General features: G+C 36.4%; 3 protein-coding genes across 4 annotated transcripts; all 3 read left to right on the forward strand.

Annotated features, from left to right (window-relative positions):
- The first annotated feature begins 1,070 nt into the window (after positions 1 to 1,070).
- LOC126805073 (uncharacterized) lies at positions 1,071 to 7,598 on the forward strand. The gene is made up of 13 exons (XM_050532170.1): positions 1,071 to 1,308; positions 2,247 to 2,421; positions 2,581 to 2,664; positions 3,608 to 3,849; positions 3,979 to 4,222; positions 4,846 to 4,925; positions 5,116 to 5,200; positions 5,469 to 5,594; positions 5,676 to 5,789; positions 6,107 to 6,154; positions 6,645 to 6,711; positions 6,898 to 6,948; positions 7,041 to 7,598. The coding sequence occupies exons 1-13, from the start codon at positions 1,112 to 1,114 to the stop codon at positions 7,130 to 7,132; spliced, it is 1,605 nt and encodes a 534-aa protein (XP_050388127.1). The 5' UTR covers positions 1,071 to 1,111; the 3' UTR covers positions 7,133 to 7,598.
- Positions 7,599 to 9,141: 1,543 nt separating this feature from the next.
- LOC126783391 (uncharacterized) lies at positions 9,142 to 19,540 on the forward strand. 2 transcript variants are annotated; one of them, XM_050508854.1, is made up of 15 exons: positions 9,142 to 9,304; positions 10,700 to 11,235; positions 11,318 to 11,597; positions 12,235 to 12,530; positions 14,070 to 14,252; positions 14,415 to 15,176; positions 15,299 to 15,393; positions 15,523 to 15,582; positions 15,664 to 15,746; positions 16,048 to 16,611; positions 16,801 to 16,875; positions 17,041 to 17,111; positions 17,192 to 17,249; positions 17,961 to 18,225; positions 18,431 to 19,540. In XM_050508854.1, the coding sequence occupies exons 2-15, from the start codon at positions 10,820 to 10,822 to the stop codon at positions 19,144 to 19,146; spliced, it is 3,924 nt and encodes a 1,307-aa protein (XP_050364811.1). In that variant the 5' UTR covers positions 9,142 to 9,304; positions 10,700 to 10,819; the 3' UTR covers positions 19,147 to 19,540. The 2 variants fall into 2 exon arrangements, with proteins under 2 accessions (XP_050364811.1, XP_050364819.1); XM_050508862.1 differs by having other exon boundaries at positions 17,961 to 18,213.
- Positions 19,541 to 23,016: 3,476 nt separating this feature from the next.
- On the forward strand, positions 23,017 to 24,876 carry LOC126783429 (vesicle-associated membrane protein 727). The gene is made up of 2 exons (XM_050509274.1): positions 23,017 to 23,129; positions 23,335 to 24,876. The coding sequence occupies exon 2, from the start codon at positions 23,351 to 23,353 to the stop codon at positions 24,074 to 24,076; it is 726 nt and encodes a 241-aa protein (XP_050365231.1). The 5' UTR covers positions 23,017 to 23,129; positions 23,335 to 23,350; the 3' UTR covers positions 24,077 to 24,876.
- Positions 24,877 to 25,081: the final 205 nt, after the last annotated feature.

Below are 25,081 nucleotides of genomic sequence, written 5' to 3' on the forward strand. Positions count from 1 at the left end.
TGCAAGTCATTTGTCCGTTTACTTAATTTTGCTTATATATATATTTTGGTTACATACTTTTGCTTATATATATATATATATATATATATATATATTTTTACAAAAAATTTTGGTGAAAATTTAGTTACGCTATATTACTATCGGCAAACATACCCATAATCTTAACTTCAACTATGAAAGACTTACGACGGACATGTAACTGTCACACAACTCTTAAGTATGGATTTATGCAAAAGAATTTACAGATTCCATAACCAAACTCTCAGATTTATCAATGGTTACATAAGATTGCTTATATTTTGAAACTAGCTCTCAAATTTATTAATGTTTAGATAGTCATTATTTTTCCAGAGTTCTTGTTGTAGTTGTAAGAGCCTAACAAATGATAAAACGAAAAATAAGACCGTATAATAGATGCTCTAGCATGATCCAGAGAACTCGATGGAGGAGGTAACAAGATGGTATGACAAGAAAAAGTACACTCTAATTTTATTTAAAAACATTTAATTTTTTAATCAGTATTGAAAATCATTAGTACGAAGGAACTGATCAAATCATACTTCATCTAACCATTGTTACTAAATTGTATCGTGGATTATTCAAAAATGAAAATAGTTTTAATATTTTCAAGTTTAAAACGGTCCTTGTTGATACAATATGCATACTCATACATTTTTGAGCTCTTGGTTGTAGTGACTGTGCGTTATTCAATGATTTTATATTATCAAATCACCTAAATCGTCTTTAATTCGTATTTCGTAATATGAAAATATCCACCCTAGATTGCTTTTATGTGTTACTCACAATAATAGTAACAATTCTAGAGTAATTTCCAAATCCATTTGTTTTTACCTTTTCCACCAAAAACTTAATTACCAAAATGCTCTGTTCCTGGAAGCACAGCACAGCTTCGAATCAGACACCGCCACAGGTCGGGTAGACAAAACAGAACGTTAAAGAGCGAAAATAAATTGATGTAAAAAAAGGAGCGAAATAAAAAAGTAAATAAAAAAAAGACGCTGTTTTTGGAGGGTGGGGAGTTGTCACTCGTCACAATCACAGAAATTTAGAGAGAGAGAGAGAGAGAGAGAGAGAGAGGAGCGAGAGAGAGATGGAGAAGCAGAACGAGTCGGAGGTGGAGCGAATGGAGGAGGACCACCAGAACCATGCGGGGCCCACCGGCGGTGCGGAGGACAGTGGCGGCGAGGTCGGGTCGAGCTTGACCCTGGAGAGAGTCGCCGCGGCAAAGCAGTTCATAGAGAGCCACTACAAGGCTCAGATGAAGCACATCCAGGATCGTAAGCTGAGGTTTGTTACTTTTCTCACCTCCCTCCGTCATTTTTTGTTTACTGTTGGAAATGATCTGATTCTTTTCATTTTTGTTGTGTTTACTATTCTCTTTTGTTTATCCGCCGCGAATTGAATGATCGTGTTTGGATTGCATGTTATTCTTTTTGTTTTTCATTGTACAATGCCGTTTCGGTGCCGCTTGATTTTTTTTTTGTTAGGTTGGAATTTCATCATTAGGTGTGTTCTTGGTTATGTGAGCAATGTAGGTTGTTAGAGGCAATTCGGTCCTCTTTTATTTTGTTTTTGGTGTTTTGTGTAATGCGGATTCTCGCTCGAACTGAAGGTATTATTAGATCGTGTGTGCATGCTCAATGAATATATTAAGTGGGAAACTTATAAGGAATATCAAAGATTGGATACTGGAATATTTGAAAAATTAGGGAAGAACTGCCTGGTGATGGGACACAGGTTGGCAGCCTCTAAATCGTGTATTGCGAATTGAAATCGGGAATAATCAATGCGCTGCAGCTTTGAACATATTCAGAAAGTTATTAAGTGTGTATTCGAATGCGTGGTTTCTGTCCGTTTGCTGCTTCACTTTTGTAATAGGTAAATTTGTCTTATTTCAAACGTGTTAGCTAGGGCTTGCCTGGTGATATAAAAATGAGGTTTATGCTATATTCTTTGTGGACGTTTGCGGACATTTTCCACTCCGAAATTTGTGCCTTTGGATTGTTTCTCATTCGTGCTTTTTATCTTTCCTTCCAGTAGATTCTGTCTGTTTTGTTCCAGAAAAAAATAATCAAACAATAGAAGAACAAAAGAATCTGGTCAATGTAAAAGGCTATACCTGCATTATATATCACACATTGCTAAAGTGATATTAACAATGATTAGATGATACAGTTCCTATTCCGTCTTTTGATATCTCCCTCTCATGATTTTACTATATTCAGACGCTCAGTGCTGGAAAAGAAGTTGGCTACTGAACATGTACCAGAGGAAGAACAAATCAATCTATTAAAAGATTTGGAACGCAAAGAGACTGAATATATGCGACTTAAGAGGCACAAGATTTGTGTTGATGATTTTGACCTTCTCACCATTATTGGGAGAGGAGCCTTTGGAGAGGTTAGAGTTATGTTTTTGCATCATGCATAGATTTTGTTGATCAAGTTAAAAAAGAAGAAGAGAGGTATGATGGTCATTTGTTTTTCATCATTATATGTTGTTGTTCTGTATGTTCCTTTATAAGTATGGAACTTCATTCTTTTATAATTTTAATTACAGGTTAGATTGTGTCGTGAGAAGATATCAGGCACCATTTTTGCCATGAAAAAGTTGAAGAAGTCAGAAATGCTCAGCAGGGGACAGGTGATAATATATAGCAATTAAATACATATTTAAGATAAAAAGTTATTAACTTGTATTGTGTTTAATTATCCTGTTAAAGTCTTCTATTAAGGGGATTTTGACATAAGTTTGGCAAGACCAATTGACTTGTTTCATTCTTTTACTAAAATCATTTAATGGATGTTTATGTGTTGTTACTAAGTGAGAGCATCTCCAACAACTTATCTAAAACTCAAATTATCTCTATTCCAGAGGAAAAACACTACATTTTTGCTCAAACAGCCCATGTAAAGAATCCTCTATTATAGAGAAAGTGGGAAGAGAGAGAATGAAAATCTCTACATTTGTAGAATTCTCAAAACTTGTATAATTAAATGAAAAATCTCTAAACTTTATTACTTACCTTTAAATTCACTTTCTTTATTAAAAAAAGGAAAATGTCAATAACATCAAAATTATAATTTTTTTTACTTGAACAATATATAATATTTCCATATTTTTACCAAATTATACAAAAATCCATTTAAGTTTGTTGAATAAAATAGAGGAGCTGTTGGAGTTGGTGACATTTTTTTATAGAGATTTTGTGATTTCCTCCTTTATAATAGAGAATTTATATAAGAGTTGTTGGAGATGCTCTGACCGTTTAACGTCTGTTAATAATGGTCACCATGCAAAACTTTTCTCACAATCATCTATGTAGATGATTGACCTATGTATTAACGTCTGTTTATGAGTTTGATTGTTATATGGCAATTCCATTTTCTTTTTCTGATTTTTAAATGGTGAAGATGAATACATGTAATTTTCTAACATTATGTCAGCTTCTACATTAGCTGAACTCGCAAAAAGAATGATCCCTTTGGTCCTACTCAAATGTCTATGTCATTAAGTATGATAATATTTCATCAATGCTCTATTTGTGGAAATAGGTGCACTCATTATTCTCCTATCTACAATGTAGGTTGAACATGTTAGAGCTGAAAGGAATTTGCTTGCTGAAGTTGCCAGTCACTGCATTGTGAAACTCTACTATTCATTTCAAGACTCTGAATATTTGTATCTGATTATGGAATATCTACCTGGTGGAGACATGATGACTTTGCTTATAAGAGAAGAGACTTTGACTGAAACTGTTGCTAGATTTTACATTGCTCAAAGTGTTCTGGCAATAGAATCTATTCATAAGCATAACTATATTCACAGGTTGGTTTCTCCCTGTCGTTTACGTACTTGCCAATATATGAGGACAAGAATCTCTACATCTGCATTATCTTTTTAGTCATGCATCAATGTAACGTAATGTAATTCTTGATTTGTTCCATCTATTTTTAGAGATATAAAACCAGACAATCTTCTACTAGACCAAAACGGTCACATGAAGCTCTCTGATTTTGGTCTTTGCAAGCCTCTTGACTGCTCAAATTTATCTTCCATAAATGAAAATGAAGTCCTCGATGATGATAACTTGCATGAGACAATGGATATCAATGAATCCTCCCCAGAGACCAAAAATGGGAGGCCCTGGAAAAGTCCACTTGAGCAACTTCAGCATTGGCAGATAAACAGGAGAACACTGGTAGGGAAAAGTTTCTTCTCATACTGCTTTATATTACTGTTAAAGTGCAACCAGCATTTGATATTTCTATATGAAGTACTAATATGGCATAGTTTTAATTTTAAAATAAAGAATTAGTAGTCCGAAAAGGAATTTCAAATGTGATTGATCATCTTCATGTGTCTGCTATTGCTTTTTGACCAAAAGAAGTTTCTTTTGATAGAATAAACCATGCCTAAAGAGAACAAGGTTCTGAGATTGCGATGGGGAAGGTCACCTGAGTGGCAATTATAGCGTTAGTAGATCAAGATCAGAGGAGTATATAAAAAAAAAGATATATTTCTGAAAGAAGCCTGCATTCATTACTTCCCCTAAATCATAAAATTTGTATCATGCATGATCCGGAGAACAAGTGCATCGTTATGTCTGGGGAGGAGTTTTCTGTATCTACTATCAAAAACACAAAATTGTTACTTTATATCTTTCTATATGTCTTTCATTATTTGATCAGTGAAATTCCTAGATGATGAGCTTAATTTTACCGGTACATAGGAGTTCTTATTACAGTGTATTTTAACACTATCTGAGATATGTAATGATTGAGCTTTTTTCCCATCTATCTCATAAATGTTTTTTAATGATAGGCATATTCAACAGTTGGCACGCCGGATTACATTGCTCCAGAAGTATTAATGAAGAAAGGATATGGCATGGAGTGTGATTGGTAACTTCATACAATTAAATCATCTGTCCCTTATTTGAATTTCTAAATCAAATGTGAAAAACAGATCATAAAGGTTTTAAATTGTAATTATAAGTGAAGATATCTGGTTTCTCGTTAGATTTATTCTAGTTGGTAAATTGTGTCATAAGATTGATTATGCATTCTGTTATCTTACCTATCCTGATAATAGGTGGTCACTGGGTGCGATAATGTATGAGATGCTTGTTGGTTATCCCCCATTTTACTCTGATGATCCTGTAACAACATGCAGAAAGGTTAGTTCACAATGAGTATATGCTTTGGTTAAATTTTTTACTGGGTGATAGAACATTCTGTAGGCTTTTGGTTCATCTACTTCCATGTTGGTGTTTGCACAGAAATTAAACTGTTTCTTGATAGGAGAGTTTGCAGAACCTAACAGTTCTCTTATGATGTGCTTAAGTCATTGTTCTATCATATGTCTTACGATAGATGCACTGTAGATTTAAAATCATATTCTTGTGTTCAGGTGTTCAAGTTAACATATTTGATTTTGATCTATAGATTGTGCACTGGAAAAATCACTTAAAATTTCCTGTGGAGGCGAGGTTGACGCCTGAAGCAAAGGATCTGATTAGTAGGTTTCTATGTGATGTTGAACATAGGCTCCGTACAGCAGACCAAATTAAGGTATTATATCTCCCTTGTTCTTATTTCTGTTACCTTCAAAGTGTTACATGAATTGCTTGATCAGTATTTACATTTTATCAGGCTCATCCTTGGTTCAGAGATGTTCAGTGGGACAGACTTTATGAGATGGAGGCAGCCTTTAAACCAGAGGTCAATGGGGAACTGGATACTCAAAATTTTATGAAATATGATGAGGTGAGTTTTTGCATGCTCATAACTTCCTGCATGTTGGTTTGTACATCAGTTCATAATTTATAACCTGTGGAAGATGATCTTCAGAATCTTAGAAATTTGCTAATGTGAAGAGGAAGTGCATTTTAATTATTTTTATCCTTGAATTCTATGTTTCCACATTGCTCCTTTACCTCTACGCTGTGTTTTTTCTGTCCTTCAAATTTTTGGATTTCAGCAGATATTGTTTCCTCTGTTTAACAAATTTGATATTAAAAGAATAATATATATGTTCCCTCTCATATACAGTACTTGAAAAAAAAATTATTATTATGCTATAGGTAGATGCACCAGCGCCCGGAAGAAGTGGATCTGGAGCAATGAGAAAGGTACGGTTTTATAGCCAAAATAATTCAAACCCAAAGGGGATGATTCCAAATTTTTCTATGCTGTATATTTTTGAGATATTGATATGTTATGTTTCAACTTTGATGCTGTAAGCTTAACTTTGTAGCTGGTTAGGCGTATTAGTAATTCCTATGGACTAGAGGGGTAAATGTTATTGATATTAATAGAGCCTTCTTAGAATAATTTATATAAGTCGTAATTATTATTATTTATTTAGATCGTTTTGGGCTTTTGGAGTTATTTATGATCATGGTACATTTCATGATAAGTCCTCATGTGCTTATTTTCTTGTTCATTGATAAATCATGTGTTATTATTGAACACTTCCTTTCCTCAGAAAGAACCCCAAGTGTGGGAAAAAGAGAATCCTATCAATACAATAATGCTATGCTCGAAACCCCTTGGAGCTTCAATTGAATCATAAGTTTTTTTTGCAATCTATTTCATCTTGTCCCATATCTTTCTTTGCAGATGTTGATGACTCCTAAAGATCTTAGTTTTGTCGGCTATACATACAAAAATTTTGAGGCTGTCAAAGGTATAGATGTAATTCTACATTTCTTCCAAGTATATTTTTCTCGACTCCATTTTCCCTTTGATTGTCTTGATGAAACCACTCCTCGGTTTTCATATGATGAGCATCATTATTGCGACTTGTTAAGCTTCCCTTTTATTTGTCATTCCTATGCCCATAAAATCTCTCTTTATTTTAATTTATTTACAGGTTTAAAGAGGAGTGCATCACTAAATCGGTCCTCTGTTGACTCTGCAAACAGTAATAGATCTCAATCCTAACTGGTTTCCTCGACTTCAGGTTTTAGGTATGATATTAACTGAAATATGCTAAATCAATGCTTTCCCTCTTAGGTGATTCTGTACTGGACTACTCCAAAAAGTATTCGGTAGATGACATGGAAGCTCAGGTGCTTGCTGATTCAGGGGACGTCATGTCAGAGTGATTCTAGCGTCTAGTGTAACAGGCGGACAAGGCCCTTCTATCTATTTGTTGGGCATTCCTGCTTGTTTTTTTCTGTCAGGTTTTGCCCTAATCAACACCGTTGACTGCTACATCTTCCAGAACTCTCAAGTGTACAGTAATGTTGAAGACACTTCAAGATGACCCTTTGATGGGTTTGTTTTGTAGGAATATAGCGGTAGATTTCAAAAGCTCTAATTTGTATCCAGTTAGTTGAGGTTGTATCAAGGTCCTGGCTACCCAGGTTGGCAGATAAAGAACATGCCATCACTTGCGGCAGTTTCCGGTCTTTCTTCCTTTCCTTGATTTTGTAGGAAACTTTAGCTAATGTTTAACAATGCTGATAACTGGAATTGTATCATTGCCTTTGGCTTTGATTATGCAGTTTTATGGTGAATTATATTTTCAGTGAATGTCTGTTATGTATAAGCGTATTCCGATCTGTTTGATCCAGCTGAGCTGTATATTAATTTACCAGTAAGTCGAATTACAATTACTTCATAATTCGATTGTTCAGGGGCCAATATGACGTAGATACACGACACCGTGTGGATGATTAGATCAAAGGACGTTAATACAAAGAACGGTGGTCCTCGATATGTCTTGCCCTTCAGGCTTTAAACCTTCTCTGAAAGACGAACCTCTAAATGTCGATATTTGAAGTGTGGACATTTGAAAAATAATTTGGGACTTGTGATTGTATTTCAAATAACTAAGTAACTAACTCATGGTCTGGTCCAATTCGTTGTACCAACACCAGTGTGATTTTCTCTTTCAAGTTGCACAGACCTATTAGAATGTCTTGGTTCTTTTTCGGTAGAGAAATCCACTGAGTCTAGAGTCCTCAAGGACATAATAACAATACTCATATTAGTTACCATATAAATCAGATATTTGTTGATGATACACCTTACATGGCAACTTATTTAAGTTTTTTTCAAGTTTGAATATAAATTTTGACTAACAAAAATGAAAATTTGAGATCTCTAACTTTCAATTTTCATTGTACTGTATTCTACAAGACTACAAAATATGCATGTTCAATTTGTGATCCGAAGTAAATATTCTACTCATTCATGACAAAGAATGGCTCACCAATATATCTATACTATTAATAACCTAAACGCACTTCGTCAACCAAAACAGGGGTGAAATTACATAACGCCCATTATACTATATATTAGTTTTAAATTGTCTTAAATATTAAAAGGACATTGTAATAAATGAAAATATAAAGATATAATAGTAAATACAAAATAAGTCGGTAACTATCCACTACTCTATTAACTTCTCATCTATCTCTAACTTTAACCATTATTGATATTTATTAATTATAGAAAAAAATCACATTTACATATAAGTAGCATATGTGAGTGGACTAGTCTTTTTTTAAGAACTCTTCATACTTTCTTCAATTGACTTAGTTTCAATTGAACTCGCAAAAGATGATACGAGACAAAAGAGAACTCCACTACCTTAATGAGTTGACATTTGGATGCCCGATACTAGTTCAACGGCCTCATTAAGTTTACGTTACAATGGTGACTATAATTCACCATCATTCAAGTGAAAAATATCACATACATTACCTGTAAACGGTCATTAACTGACAATCGTTGTATTTACCTACCCTCACACACCATCATCTCCTCAAAATTTCCATATACTCCAGATATTTATTTTTCTTGATAAGGAATTAAAATAAATATTAAGCCCCTATAAATATTACATTTTTCTCGATAATATTTTCACCCCCAAAACTCACCATCCCCCATGTGCATTTGTACATGCACCATAATACACACATACATTAACACTCTATTAGCTGTTTAAGCCTGTAATTTGAGCCGGCTCAACAAATTTCTCCCCAGCCTACCCCCGCCTTCGCCCGCCCTTTTAATTCCCTCATTAAATAGACGCATGGGCAAATCCGTCATTTCGACAAGCCTCATTCCATTGCCGATCAAAACACGGCTCTTCTTCTTCGTCCTCCATGGCTTTTTGTACGAACCTTCGATTTTTTTTCGAGCTCTGAACTCGGTCACAAATAATTATTTATTACCGGAATATTCGATTCCCCGCCGTGTAATTGAATCCTCCAATCGCCGGAATCTCCGTCGCTCCCCCACCGCCCACTGTGACATCATTGTCGGAGGTATTGCAGATTCAAAGTTTCCGAGCTTTAATTAATTTTATGTGATTCGACTTTAATTTTTTAATTTCGTTTTGTATTTTTTTGGGGGTATGATTTAGGGTTTATAATGCTTCAGTTTTCGAGGTTTTTTCTTTTCTAGATTCAACTTCTAGGGTTTCTGATTTTTACTGCGTGATTTTGGTAATAAATTAGCTGAAATTACATAGAAAATTACGTAATTAAGAGTACACGCTGCTTAGAGTTCAGCAGAATCTAATTGACTGAGCATCTGGTTTGATAATCAAACATGTGGAGAATTGTGAGTTCAATTAGAATTGAGGGAATTGGTAACTGAGTCTGACTAAGTAAGAATTTAGAGTACATTGAACTGGAGGAGACTTTAATTAGCTGAAAGAGATGGACCCAGGAGAAAAGAGAGTAGAAGGGGAATTTTATTGCTAAACTAGGAAATAAATTGAGCTCTTAATAGTGTTGATCATTTAATTATACGTAGACGAAGATCTTGTTTTAAGTTAGAGAATTGAATTGTGAGTTGATGTAGAATTATATGTTTGTAGGTTTTGGTTTAGGGTTTGATCATTTAATTATAGCATGTGTTGATTGTCTTCTATCCGTGAGATAGTTGGTGCCCTGGGGAATTGGCCAATACCAGAAGCTCAACACTTGAATGGTAGTGGTAATGGTTGTATCGTCAACTAAGATGATTGGCTAATCTACTCTGTCCGATTTGCTTGTGTGTTGTCGGTTCTGGGTAGTAGCAATCATCTTTGTTATATATGCAATTGCTGGTCTTTTTCATGCCTGAACTTAATTGAATTTCATCTGAGAGATGGAAACTTGAGAGTAATAGAGATGCAACTACATTGTCTTTTATTTCTGTTTATGCCCATGAATTCATATATTAGGGGCATCATTGCTTTAAATTTTATGCTCAGTATTTGTGATCTATGATGGATACATGATCCATAAAATTGTGCTGCCGCATTGTTTATGTACTGGGCTAGGATGTTCATAATCACTTTTTGGATGGGTGAAACGCCCATCCCCCTAGGTATATAACAAGATATAACTCTATTCAAAAGGTTACTTTCTTTCCTTTTAGTCCTACCTTACTGTCCTGAATATTCTGGGTCATTAAATAATGTCCCTTACTCTAAATCTAAAACATTTGAGTATCATTGCCTTTTAAAATAGTGAATGCATCTATGATACTGCATGTTATAGGCTTCTCAGTTAATCTTTCTTATATAATTTTTGCATTTTACGAACCCTCTGGTGTCAAATGAGGATCTCACACAGCAATGTAGAGATAATTTATTGATTTTCTTTTATTATTGTTCGGAAAGGAACATGGGTTGGGATATGTCTTCTTCTAATGATATTTATCCATTTCAGATGCGCTGTCAAGTCATTGTTCTTAAGAGTAGGGCTTTATGTGCAGTAGTTCTCCATCTTTGTCATGCAACTCTGTATATACTGGCTTTGTGACACGGATAATGTGTGGAAACTGATGCAATGGCAACTTCTAGCAAGTTTGATCTCTCTTCTGGTAGCCCTGATAGACCATTATATACCAGTGGGCAGCGTGGGTCCCACATGGCTGCTTCATTGGAAAGACCTGGCAGCTTTCGTGAGAGCATGGATAATCCAATTTTATCTTCACTTCCAAACATGTCAAGAAGCACATCTGCAATAGCTCAAGGAGATGTGACAAACTTTCTTCAATGCTTGCGCTTCGACCCAAAAATAGTGGCTGCAGAGCACAAGTCTAACCGACAAGGGGACTTGATAAGACTTGTGAATGTTGCTCTTAGCATTTCACCTGATGATTCTCCATCTAATTCCGTGAAAGGCAAGTTGCTACCACCCCCACTACCGGAGGATGTAAAACGAGTCAAGGCTGGTCTGCGTGAAAGCTGTGTTAAAGCCAGGTAGTTCTCTGTAAATTTGGATCTTAGCTTGAAGTTGTTACTTGTATGCTGTTAGAAGTCTATAACTTTGAATTTTTTACAGGGAACGTGTAAAGATTTTCAATGAAGCATTGTCTGTATTCAACAAGGTTTTTCCTAGTGTTCCATCAAAGAAGAGATCAAGAACAGAAAGTTTTTCTAATGAACGGTCTGGTTTGGTGTTACCGGGTGATCGTTCAATGATGGGACCAAGCATGGGTAAGATTGGTATGCAGAGTCATGCTGTGGCAGGTGGTTTTGAACTTGAGCAGCAAAAGTCGGAAGAAAGGACAAAAAATTCTGTCCCGAACAAACGCACTCGTACTTCTTTGGTGGATGTGAGGGTCAGTATCTGGATATTTTATTTTCTATATTTGCTTTCTTCTTTTATATCATGATCCTTTTCGACTTCTGTATGTTAATTTCTAGTTTAGAAGTATGCTTTTGGAACTGTTATTTTTATGCATGGTAACACCATATCTCGTCTGCAGCTTCTTTTGCAAGTCCCATACTCTTTGACTTATTAATATATATGTGGGTATATATGTAACAAAATTCATTTTCTTTTCCTATAGGGCTTATACACACACACAACCTTCACATATCATGGACCTTTTTCCACTTGGATTTATCTCTTCATATTGCATGTATATTAATGTTTTATTTTCTCACTTGGATGAGGTATATGGTTCTCACTGGTTGCTTTCATTTTATTGTGGTTTAGGTGCTGTATTTAAGTATTTTTAGTAATATGCATACTTATGTGCATGTAATTTTGAGAAAGTTATAGTTTGTTTTGATTTTGCGGATTCGGTAGGCTGCAGCAATTGTTTTTTTTTTAATTGTTTTTTTATCCTCTGCATTCCAGCTGAGTCTATCCATAGACTATATCATGTAGATAATTGATAGTGCATGACACCAGGGGTGTATTAGTGCATATTACTTATTTTAGATGAAGACTGACTAAACTTATAAATACAGATGGATGTGCGAAGTAATACTCTTGTGCGACCATCTGGGGTTGTAGAAAGAGAAAGGGAAATAATGAGGCTTGCGAGTAGTGGTGCAGTTCAGGGTGAGGAACGTAGTCTGGCCATTGGTGTTGACGGTTGGGAAAAATCAAAAATGAAGAAAAAGCGTTCTGGGATAAAACCAGATGTTTCTCCAATGGCGACCGGTAAACCAATTGATGGGTACCGTGAAGCCAAACAGGGGATGCAGCAAAGGCCTGTTAATGATGTCCGTTCAAGGTTACAAAATGATTCCCATGGGTTCAGGTATTACTTTAAAGTATAATTCACATGCTTCTCTTTCTTCTTATCACTTAAAAGAATGTTTTAATTCATACTGTGTAAGATCTTCGCAAGTGCATCCATTTATGGTTTTGGTCAACTACCATCAGTTTAAAAGAAAATTTTGATTGTTAGCAGGAAATTTTAACATGGCTTCAGGACAGATCTCAGTGAAGTGTTTAATCTCGACCAGCTTATGGTCATTTTATATCTTTACACGGAGTATCATTAGGGGATGTGAGAGTCATTTAAATTTGTTATAAGTTGGTTTTTTGATATTATCTTTTGTTTTGAGCTTAATAATTTTTGATCTTGTGTGTTTGTTGTTTAGCTTTTGATGGAGTACTCAGTCCACTTCACTTATATTTTCTTAGTATAGTTGGTGTTTGGTATAAAATAGACAGTTTAGGTATCTGGTTCTGGGTGGGCCCCTGGTTCCGAGGGCTCGCTGTGTCTGGTGTTTTGTTTTTCATGGACTACTCATTTACTATACTTGTATTTGAGCAAAATTTGTTTAAGAATAATATAAATAGTGGATTTATCTTCAGTTTTTATTAAATAATAAACATTTTACTTTTCTCTCATGGCTGCTAGGATTTAGTTTTTGGCTTAAGTAGCAGTTTTGATGGACTCTCTTCTACGTGAACAAGTGCTGCATTTATAAACAGAAGGTCTTAATCTTCCATTTCCATATAAATATGAACAATATTTTGTTCAGTTTTGAAAGGTTCATTCTATGCATCTGCGGCTGGTGATTCTGGAGATTTAATTGCATAATCATGTTTAGATTTATATGTGGATATTGATGATGAGAGTGAAATTGTATAAACACCAACTCAACATACCTTCAAAAATTGTTAAAGTAGTTGGGACAAATTAGGCAAAAATGATACCTATTAATATGATTTATTTGTTTTTTTTTTGAAATATATAAGTATATACATTGCTCTTTGTTTGCAAATGGTGTTTTATTGTCCCAACTTAAAAAGAAACAAAAAACATGTGATTTTGAAACACTTGTAGTTGATCATTATTGAGTGGTGTGATGAATGCTGGTGGATTCTGCGGCTAGTTGTTATTGTCTCTCCCACAATTACAATAAAAGGAGTTTTGTCATAACCTAGTTTTATTTTGTGGTGTAGATTTGCAAGATTGAGGTGTTAATAACAACTTCCTTTTTGATTGAGAATATCATAAGCACCTTAAGCGTATGAAGAAACTCATGAATAATAGCTTTAAAACAATTCCTTTTGAAAATAACCATCAAGCAAGACTATGTTCACTGTACTTTCTTCATTGGTTGTACTTGGAGAAGCACTTCATGTTTATAAAGGAGATCCATTGGCTATGGAATCCTCCAACAAGCAGTGATTGGTTTAATTTGATAAGAATAAAACCATGGTCTGACGTACAGCATGCGATGATTTCACTGCATTGCAAAGAGAGTGAAAGGTTTTCATCACATCAAATCTTTGTGATGATTTACTTCTTGTTATCTAATTTTTATGTCTTCTGTCATCGCAGGCCAGGAGTCGCCAATGGAGCTATTGCAGTTGGAAAGTCAGATGGAATCACACAACCAACTGTCCCAGCCTTCCGTTCATCCATCCCTAAGACTGAACCAGACAATCCTTCGCTTATCAATGATAAAAGAGATCGTCCTATGGGTTCAGATAAGGAAAGGGTGAACCAGAGAGCTGTTAATAAGTATGCATAAGTCCTTGTATTTTATTGAGTTATTTCTTTAAGCATTGACCATAGAGCTGTGAACAATTCTCTATTATTAGCCTATACGTTTCTTTGTCCATGGGCTTATTTGTATTCATCGTATACCCTAACACTACTCCCTTTGCACTGTGTGTGTTGTAGATCAAATGCTCGTGATGAGTTTAATTCTGCTAGTCCTACCTCTAGTACAAAGATTAATGCATCTGTTCGGGCTCCGCGATCAGGCTCAGCTGTTACACCCAAGTTGTCCCCAGTTATTCATCGAGCAACTGTACCTAATGAGTGGGAGATATCTCAGTGTACAAACAAGCCCCCTGCTGTTGCTGGAGCTAACAATCGCAAACGCATGACATCAGCACGATCTTCATCCCCACCTGTTGCACAATGGGCTGGCCAGAGACCACAAAAGATGTCCCGCACTGCTAGACGATCAAGTTTTAATCCTATTGTTTCAAGTAATGAGGAATCCCCTACTATTGATAGTGCATCGGACGCCACTGGTAGTGACATCGGGCAAGGATTTGCCAGACGCTTACCTGGAAGTTCTCCTCAGCAAGTTAAGTTAAAAGGTGAATCTTTGTCATCAGCAGCACTATCAGAGAGTGAGGAGTCAGGAGTTGCCGAAGTCAAATCCAGAGACAAAGGCAAAAAATCTGATGAGGTAGATGAGAAACCTGGACAAAACATTCAAATTCAAAAGGTTCCCAGTCTGGTCTTGCCATCAAGAAAACATAAGTCCGCTGCTGGGGAAGACCTTGGAGATGGTGTTCGGAGGCAGGGGAGAACAGGACGAGGTTTTGCTTCGACAAGGTCTCTTGTCCCAATGTCTGTTGAAAAGATGGGTAATGTTGGTACAGCTAAACAGCTGAGAAGTTCTAGACTTGGTGTAGATAAGAGTGAAAGGTATACCCTTGTCTACATCTGTATAGTTTTCTGTCTAATATAGGACACAAGTACCGTATTTTCTTGGGTTATAATGTTTCACTTAGATCAAATCTCATTGTTTACCCGAATCTCTTATGCAGCAAAGCAGGTCGTCCACCAACTAGGAGACTTTCTGATCGAAAGGCCTATACACGTCAAAAACACACAGCAATTAATACAGCAGCAGATTTTCTTGGTAGTCATTCTTCCAGTTTTCTTGAGGAATAATCTGTTAACTTGACTTCCTCTTTTCAGCAAGAGTTTTTCTTTTATTATTATTTTATATTTTATTGTTCTCTATTGACTCTTGTATCAATTCTCTCAGTTGGGTCAGATGATGGACATGAAGAGCTAATGACTGCTGCAAAATCTGTTGTTGATTCTGGTATCTTTCTTGCTGTAATTCATCTCATTTTATTCTTATTTAAATGTCGTTGTTTAATTAGTGACATGATTATTTCCACAGCTCGTTCCTTCTCCAGCTCATTTTGGAGGCAGATGGAGCCAGTTTTTGGTTTTTTGTCTGATACAGACATAGATTACCTAAAGGTAATGATCCTTTTTAATTAACAATCAATGGAATCAGATATTATTGGTACTTATATTCATCAGAGGTTATTTGTCAGATATTCATCATTATTCGAACGGATATTCATTCACATGAACATGCCAAGTTGTTTCATTTGGGATATAAATGTCCGCAACATGTGATAGCAGTCTTACAAGCTGCTATTGATAATATAACCAAATTGCTTCTTTTCTTTTTTTTACCTTGAAATTTACATAATAGAAGGCAACCTTTGTCTCTGCTGTGGTAGTAATGTAGTCTTATTATCTATTCATTTGCCAGGGAAACATCGAATCTAGTGGGATAACTCCAGCTGAGGTCCCTTGTTTGGAGGGTAACCTTACTGTCCACTATGGACTGGATTCGAGTGAATTTGAACGAAGGAGTGGAGAGTTTCATTCTGAACAATTGGTGCCAGGCACTGGGGATCACTCTGAAATTCCCCTCTGTCAGAGACTTATAGCAGCATTGATTTCAGAAGAGGATTCTAGTAGTGGAAACGAAGATCCACTATTTGATGCATATGGAGTTGAATCTGATCTGGATGCAGAGGTGGATTCAAATGGTCTGAATTATCAATCTCTAGTCAACTTTCAGTTTGCTGGGAATGCTGCTTCAAATGGTTATAGGATAACTGGGAGGCCAGAACATGATGAGCTTGAAGGTGGAATCCGAATCCCAAACAGAACAATTAGTTCAAATTTTTGTCATTTTCAAAATGGTGTTCTTCCGGGCCAGGCATCTTTTTCTGGTTTCTCCTGTTCAGAATTCCAGTATGGTAACATGCACATAAATGAAAAACTTCTACTGGAGATTCAGAGTATTGGAATTTACCCGGAGCTACTAGTAAGTTTATAAAAAGACTCTTTTACTCTTTCTCTCAATTCACCTGCTACAGTCAGAGTGGGGGTGATCACACACATTACAAAGTCAGGGTGATTTGCGATACTTAACTTCTTTCTTATTAGTGTGGTTGGCTTTAAAAGGACTTTGTCTCCTATTAATTAATGTGTATCTTTGCATTTTCTTGTTAAGCCTGACATGACACAGACGGGGGATGATGAAATCAGTGGGGAAATTAGGAAATTAGAGGAGAAGTATCATGAACAGGTATATTTTGTATCTTTTACCGTTATTGAAATGCTAACTACTTCACACGGTTTTATCAGAGAATTATATGAGGGTTGCATACCTTTGCATGTCATGTTGAATAGCCATTCCAACAACCTTGTTCTTAAGGTTTCTTAATAACTTTTGTATTTACTGCTATAAAAGGTCTCCAACAAGAAAGGGTTGCTGGATGGGCTCCTCCAGTCTGCCATAGAAAAGAAAGAACGCCAAGCAAAGTAATTACCACATTTACCCTGTGTTTGCGTTGTGAGATTTTGTATAAACACTGTAATGATTACATCTTTCTTTGATATAGGGATCTAGAAAAGCGTGCGCTTGACAAACTCATTGGAATGGCTTATGAGAAGTATTTGGTAATTTCTTTCACCTCTGATACATGTCTCTTGTTTTCCTCTGGTCTTTATCCACCCGTTCAGATTGCAGATATCAACCTAACAACCAGATTTTAGAGCCACTAATAGCTTCATAAAAGAAGACTAATGCTTCCTAGAAAACCCCTTTGTTGGTAGAAGGTTATGTTTGCTGTTTTTACCTTAAGTAAATGCGAGTATTATTTTGCATATAGACCAGAGATTGATGACTAGATGACTGATTTGTCATTGTGGGCCATAGCCCTCCATTTTGCGTGCAAAGTCATCAGCTTGGATAGTAGTTTTTTTTTGTTCTTGGGTTAGGATGTCTTTCAATGGTGACACATCCTTTGTGTGCTTAAGTTTCTTGCATGGCCATGGGCACTGCTAACTTTTTTTTGCATGGTGTCTGGTTAATCTTGTTTGTACTCAAACTATGACTCTCTCTCTCTCTCTCTCTCTCTCTCTCACTTATTCATACACAGGGATTGCACGTATGCAAAGACCTTTTATGTCCTTGCGTCATTTCTTTTCTTTCTTGAGCATAAAACACACATGCTAATAGTGACTTACCTTTTTTGTGATTTAAATTGGATGCACAAAATTTTAATAAGAATTGAACCATCTGTTATTACTTTTGCTTTAATATTTCATATCTCTGGAGCTATCTCTTGACAATTGATTTGAGTTCATTTATTATGATCTGTTTGATAGGCTTGTTGGGGTCCAAATGCCACCGGAGGAAAGAGTTCTAGTAATAAAATGGCCAAGCAGGCTGCCTTAGCATTTGTAAGACGGACACTCGACCAATGCCATAAATATGAAGAGACAGGAACGAGCTGCTTCAGTGAACCAATATATAGGGATATACTTCTTTCTGTGGCTTCCAATGTTAATGGCATGCGACAAGCAGAGGCTATTGCAGATGGTGAATCCACCAAGTCATATGCTTCCGCTCGTTTGAAAGGTAGTGTTTCAGGTACTTACTTTGGGTCCCTGAACAGATTATATGCTCCGTACTCCCTATATCTTCTGATGCACATTATTTTACTACTATGTTCTCCTTCATATAGAGAGATAAACAGACTTTGAAGTTTCTGAGCACTTGTTCCATTTTGCATTTTAATTCTGTTTACATTCCTTTTTCTAAAGGTTACTCTTCTTGTATCTGGTCTCATGTGCAGCTTCCATGGGCTCCAAGCAACACCATCCGCAGTTTAGTCAGAATATGGATAATAACGTTACTTCTTCAGATGTGCTTCCACCTTTAAATCACTTACCTGAACAAAGTATGGGTAGAGAAGAGACGTGGACAAACAGGGTCAAGAAAAGGGAATTATCTCTTGATGATGTTGGTGGTACTATTGGAACCTCCAATTCCCCATCAGGTATTGGAAATTCTCTATCGAGCAGTGCAAAAGGAAAGAGGAGTGAGAGGGATAGAGATGGAAAAGGGCACAACCGAGAGGTCTTATCAAGAAATGGAACAGCTAAAATTGGTCGGCCAGCAGTGTCAAATGTTAAGGGTGAAAGAAAAACAAAAACTAAGCCTAAGCAGAAAACGACTCAGCTATCTGTTTCAGTAAATGGCCCCGTTGGTAAGATATCAGAACAACCCAAACCAGCATTGCCTTCTGTACCAAAGTCTGGTGAAATGACTACCAGTCGGAATCCCAAGCAAAAGGATCAATTTGCATTAGATGCAATGGAAGATCCTATCGACTTATCTCACCTGCAATTACCAGGAATGGATGTGTTAGGTGTTCCTGATGATATTGATGATCAAGCACAGGATTTAGGTTCATGGTTGAATATCGATGATGATGGTTTACAAGATCATGATTTCATGGGTCTTGAAATTCCAATGGATGACCTTTCAGACCTGAATATGATGGTTTGAAGTTGCTTCTCTGTATAGTCTTGTTCATTATACTATTGACAAATGAAACAAATTTGCTGTTTCAGGAATGACCAGTTATAAGAAGTCATGTGACTATCCAGTTGCAGTTACAAGCATAGTCATTTGGCTACCGATCCACAATTAGGTTATATAGATTCTTTTGTAGGCTCCCACGCAAGTTGAATTTTGAGTGAACCTTTTGGATGTTTTGGATTTTGCTCCTGTATTAAGTTGGTGACTTTGACTGTAAAGATCTTTTTGTTCATGGCACTAGTTAGTATGTCTTAGTGATTATATCTTAGAAACAATGTATCCTGTCTGTAGCGTTTACAAATCAGAGAACGGCCCCTTGTACATACATTTTATATTCCTAATAAAATCAGCTCTTACATCAGTGTCTTTTTCATTAGCTGGAAGATGCAATGTTAGAGATTATGTCTTCTCCATATCCATTGGTTTATGATTCTTCTACAGATCTATTGGTCAACTGAAAGAACTGAAGTGGTTGATCTTTAAAGTTGGTACCAGATACAAACGTGGCTGCATGAGGTATAGGTCTCTCCTAGTCATCTAGCAACTATCTTTTACTTTTTTTAGGTTCACAGCTTTCTGAATATAATCTTTGATGCTTGTCCATCTTTGTCCTGCTTCTAATGAGACATAGTTTGCTGCAGACTTTGATGATATACTGACATACATAAGAGTATATACTTTACCTGGATTTGTAGCTCCAATGTCTTGGATGTTCTTCTGTGAACACTGATTTTGAATACTGAGGTAACTGTTTATTCCCAAGTGTGTTTGTACTGACTGTTCAGAATTTGTTCCTTTCCAGTGTGCAATTATACCATTGTTTCTATGCTTTTTAGGTGGCGTTGGTGCTCAGCTGGTTTGGGGTTTATTTGCATCATAACCCCCATATTTGTCCACCTCCAAGTTTATCATCTTGTGCCTAGGCAGCCTAGCTACCAGTTTCTTCACATGGTATGCTAGCTGTTTTATTTTATTTTTCTTTTGAGTTCATTGATTACAGAATTAGTGTGTGAAATTTTAAAATGATTTTAACAGCAAGTATCAGGGATTTGTCTCTCACTGCCCCTTTTTCCAATGAAGTAATATTTACTGTTCAGATAGGAATATCAGGAGCTCTGAAGTCTTGAGTACTTTTGAAGGTTGTTGAAATAATGATGATGATTATTATTAATTAATTACAAATTTTTGCCCTAATAATTTCTGGGGTGATTGATGCCATTTCTTGGATATATCTACTAGTTACTTTATTTTCCGCTACAAAACATCATGATGCTGTTGTGATCTTACCTGTTCATGCTTGTGTTGCAGCTGCATTTTCCATGTATATGTGCATCCTCTTGTTATGGAGGTGTTCGTAAAGAACTCCTTATAGCTGTAATTATCTGTTGGTGACCCCTGGTTTATTCTCTTTTGAATTACTGAATGACCTTCCTTGGCCCTTAAACCGATTAGCATTATACTCTAGTAGTTTCATGTACTGTTTCTTTCTATTCCCTTAGATTACTTGTAAATATATATTGCCAGGTTTTCAAAGTAAATGAAAGCTAAACGGTTCTCATTTTTCAGGCAACCCGTACCCATTATTGCTTTCTTCCTTGCCCTTTCAATCCAAGCACAAACCATGTTTCAAAAGTGTAGTACTTATTGCCATCACCCATTCTAGTCTTTCTCTTTTGGGTCTCCCCTTGTTATTTCACATAGGCACAGCTTGAAAATCACTCAAGGCGGGTTCATTACTTCATTTAGCTGTTTTTCGTTCTTGATAATTCTTTTCTTTTAGAGAAGAAATACATTAGAAAGAGAAGTTTTAAATACACACCGCATATCTCTTAATACACTCACTACTTAATACACTATCAATTTAAAATTGCATGTACATACTTCTCTAAATACACATCCCAAAGTACCTAAATTAACTTTTATCTATAAATCATGAAATATTATATTATTTAATATAATTATCATTTAACTAACATGGTTTGTAGAGTTTCATATCTTCCACGTTTTTGTTAAAAACGTTTGCTATCATAGTTCAATTTATAATTCAGTAGAGAATTCTTATAACCCAACGTCGCAACTTTACTATACCATCAATCAGTTGGAATCCAAACAAAAATTTATTTGAAATTGATATAAAAAAGACAGAAAATAGGTCTGTATGCATACCTCAACTGAAGGATTCATGTAATTAGTTATCTCAATAGTCAAAACTTAATTCATGACTTGTGGAGAAGGGATGGTAGGCGTACAGATTGTATTGAAACAAAGACGTCTGGGTCTTCTAGCAATTTAGTTGTCCTCTTTCTTTTCTTTCTATAATAATGTATTATTTGGTCTTTTAACCCACTTACATATTCTGATTTGAAAAATAAAATAATAGGGTGTGTATTAAGAGATGGTATGTATTTAAAATTTCTCCACTAGAAAAAACCGCCATGGGTGCCTTTGGCAAAGAATGGTGGCCTCTTTATGTTAATGTTTTTGTCTGCTTTTGGTTTCATGTTTCAGCAATCATGAATCTTAAGGTGCAGGTGAGGACTTCTGGTGTTTTTACGTCTTTTGGGTTAGAAGCTAGGTTCCCAGCCATTGCCTGAGGCTCAGGTATCATCATCGGCCCCTTAGGTGTCACTGAAGGGTTTAAAGGGAGCGCTGGAGCGGGATGCAGAAAATAGGTTTCCTATTTAGATAACATTTACTGTCAGTACTCATGATTATAAATAAATAAAAAAGAGTTTTATCTGCCAAATTATTTCTAGAAGCAGCCTGATACTTGAAATGGTGTTTTTCTGTTACTTATTTGAGTTATTTCCTTCCAACTATAACCAAACAAAACCTTCTTCTGGATCGTTTGCCAAATTTGCCGAACCAGCTAGTGTTGGAGCTCATTTGTTGCAGACAGTCATGTAAACATGTAAATTCATTGTCCTCGAACCCGACGGTTGGAAAATCCTAATCATTTGTAACGTTTGCCAGTACGATACTCTTATCAATGAATGAAATTTATTGAAAATTCCCACTACAAATGAACTAATTCAACAGACTTCGAAGTATTCCGGTGCTGAACAAACTCAATGGCTCCGGATTTATGCGAAATCAGCTTTGTGATATCAGTCTTCCGGTCAGAAAAGGATATGGTTTCTACCGCTAGGCTTCGATTTGGTTGGTTTACAATTTTTATAAACCTGAAACCTCTCCCCATTTGTATAGTTGTGTCAAAGTTATGAGTTTGCAAATTGCACCAAATCACGACTAATGACTTGTTAAGTTGTTATCCGACAATATTTGTATTATGTAGGAGTATTATTTACCTTTTCATCTAAGTTTCACTAATTTCACGGCTATATAAAGACAAACATTAGAATCTATTGTGAAGGTAGCAATGGATTACATTTCACTTGATACGAATATCACGTATTAGTTAAAGTAAACAATGAAGCATATCAGCCATTTACTCAGCTAGTAAAGTAAATGTTTCCGCCTAGTAGATGGATAAGTAAGATGTTAGAACTACTACATTATAATTATATATTGTTAGAGGCTATTATGTTAATTACCTAAATGGACTCGTTATTGGACTCGAATCGGGTCATATTCTAAACGGATATTTATGATTGTGCTTGAAAAATCTATATAAAGTATTCAACATCCTCCGATGAATATTAATCTATTTTAATTATTTCACCAATTTCCTTAATGGACCTTGATTCCATCAACTGTTATTCTGTATTCAGAGTTATGTACATGTAGAGATAAATATAAAAAATAAAAAAATATTGATAACGTGTGGATTTGTCAAATTCCCTTAACCTCCTTGACTCCTTCCTTGTTTGGCCTCATCTTTCTTCTAACAACTTCGATAGAAGACCCCCCCAGAACCCAGAGATTACCAAGATCCACTAATCAAATCCAAGTCGGTCGCTGCCGCCCGGATCCCCCTTTGGATCTCACTTGTAAGTTTCTCCTCTGCTCATACCTCTCTTCTTTCCAGATCAAGATCTGTATCTCTAATTTCTATTATCATTTACTCTTCATCACTTTACGTTTTGATCTAATTCGAACCAAATCGTGTAATCACTTCCCAATTGAAACTCGAATGCTCAAACATAGTTAGTTTGTTGGAATTTGTATTAATCTCGTAACCCTATAATCTGTTAGGTTTAGGGTTTGAGAAATGAGTCATAAAGGATTGATATACAGCTTCGTTGCGAAAGGAGGTGTTGTTCTAGCAGAGCACACTTCCTTCTCTGGAAACTTCAGCACCATTGCTGTTCAGTGCTTGCAGAAGCTCCCTTCCAGTAGCACCAAGTACACCTACTCGTGCGACGGCCACACTTTCAACTTCCTCCTTGACAATGCCTTTGTTTTCCTCGTCGTCGCCGACGAATCCATGGGCAGGAGTGTGCCTTTCGTGTTCCTCGAGCGTGTGAAGGCCGATTTTATGCAGCGGTATGGTGCCAGTATCAAGAGTCAGGGAGGTCCGCATCCGCTGGCCGACGGAGACGAGGATGAGGATGATGATTTGTTTGAGGACCGGTTTAGCATTGCGTATAATTTGGACAGGGAGTTCGGGCCAAAGCTCAAGGAGCATATGCAGTACTGCATGGAGCATCCGGAGGAAATGAGTAAGATTTCCAAACTGAAGGCTCAGATCACGGAGGTTAAAGGCGTGATGATGGATAATATCGAGAAGGTTTTGGATCGTGGGGAGAAGATTGAACTTCTGGTGGACAAGTCTGAGAATCTGCAGTTCCAGGCGGATAGCTTTCAGAGACAGGGAAGGCAGTTGCGACGCAGGATGTGGCTGCAGAATCTCCAAATGAAGCTAATGATAGGAGGAGGAGTCGTTGCTCTGATCATTTTACTGTGGCTTATTGCCTGTGGAGGTTTCAGCTGTTGAGGTGCCGAGGACCATTAGTTGTCGACAAGAAAATGATCACTGTCCAGGTGCTGTACAACTATGTAGCACCGACACCGACACCGACACTGCGACACCGACACGGCGCGACACCGCGACACGGCAAATCTAAAAAACATAGATCCCGACACGGCGTCGACACGGCAATTTATATAAAATTTAATATATTTATTAATGTATAAAAAAATATATAATACATGAAATAATGTCAAATTAAAGTTTCAAGTTCATTCCATTGCATAACAATTCAAAACAAATAAATCTAAGAAAAGAAGAAAGGGAAAACAATGGGACTGAAACAAAATTTGGGTTTTTTTCTGTTTAGTTTTCATTTTTCTATTTTTTATAATCTAAAATGATGACATGACATATCAGAATTATGATGTGGCGTGTCGGTCAAAGTGTCGGGGAAGTGTCAAAAAAGTCAATATTGATGACACGCCACGTGGAGTGTCGGACACGGTGTCGGGAAGTGTCGGGCCGTGTCGGAGTGTCGGGAAGTGTCGGACACTTCGACACTCCAACCTTAGAAGTGTCGGTGCTACATAGCTGTACAAGATATTCGTTGGTTTTTTATATTGGAACTGATACTCTTAGAACCTGCTCTGTCATGTAAGTAACTTCTGTTACCAGTTGGGTGGCTGGTTTTATTGACTTGGTATTTTTCTCTAAATAGTGTTTCTGTGTATATTGTTGCCTAAATCAAGAACTTGCGCAGTTGCATGCAGCTAAGTACCTAAAAGTTTGAGCAACTCAGAACCATCTTATTTCTTTTGCTTCTTCCTTTTTGGGTTCCTGTCAGGTTTTATTAAGCGACTTGCCTTTCTAGTTCTTCTGCATTTGCTTGTGTTTGGTTAGTTTCATGTATTGGTTTCTCTTCTTTTCTCTTCCCTAAGAATCACTGTGATGGTGAAAACCTAGAGAGATCATATAAACAAGATTTTGGCCTATCCTATTCTTTTGTGGGTGATAGAGAAGAGTCCATAA

Source organism: Argentina anserina, chromosome 1 (assembly GCF_933775445.1).
Source record: "Argentina anserina chromosome 1, drPotAnse1.1, whole genome shotgun sequence".
Classification (NCBI taxonomy): Eukaryota; Viridiplantae; Streptophyta; class Magnoliopsida; order Rosales; family Rosaceae; genus Argentina; species Argentina anserina.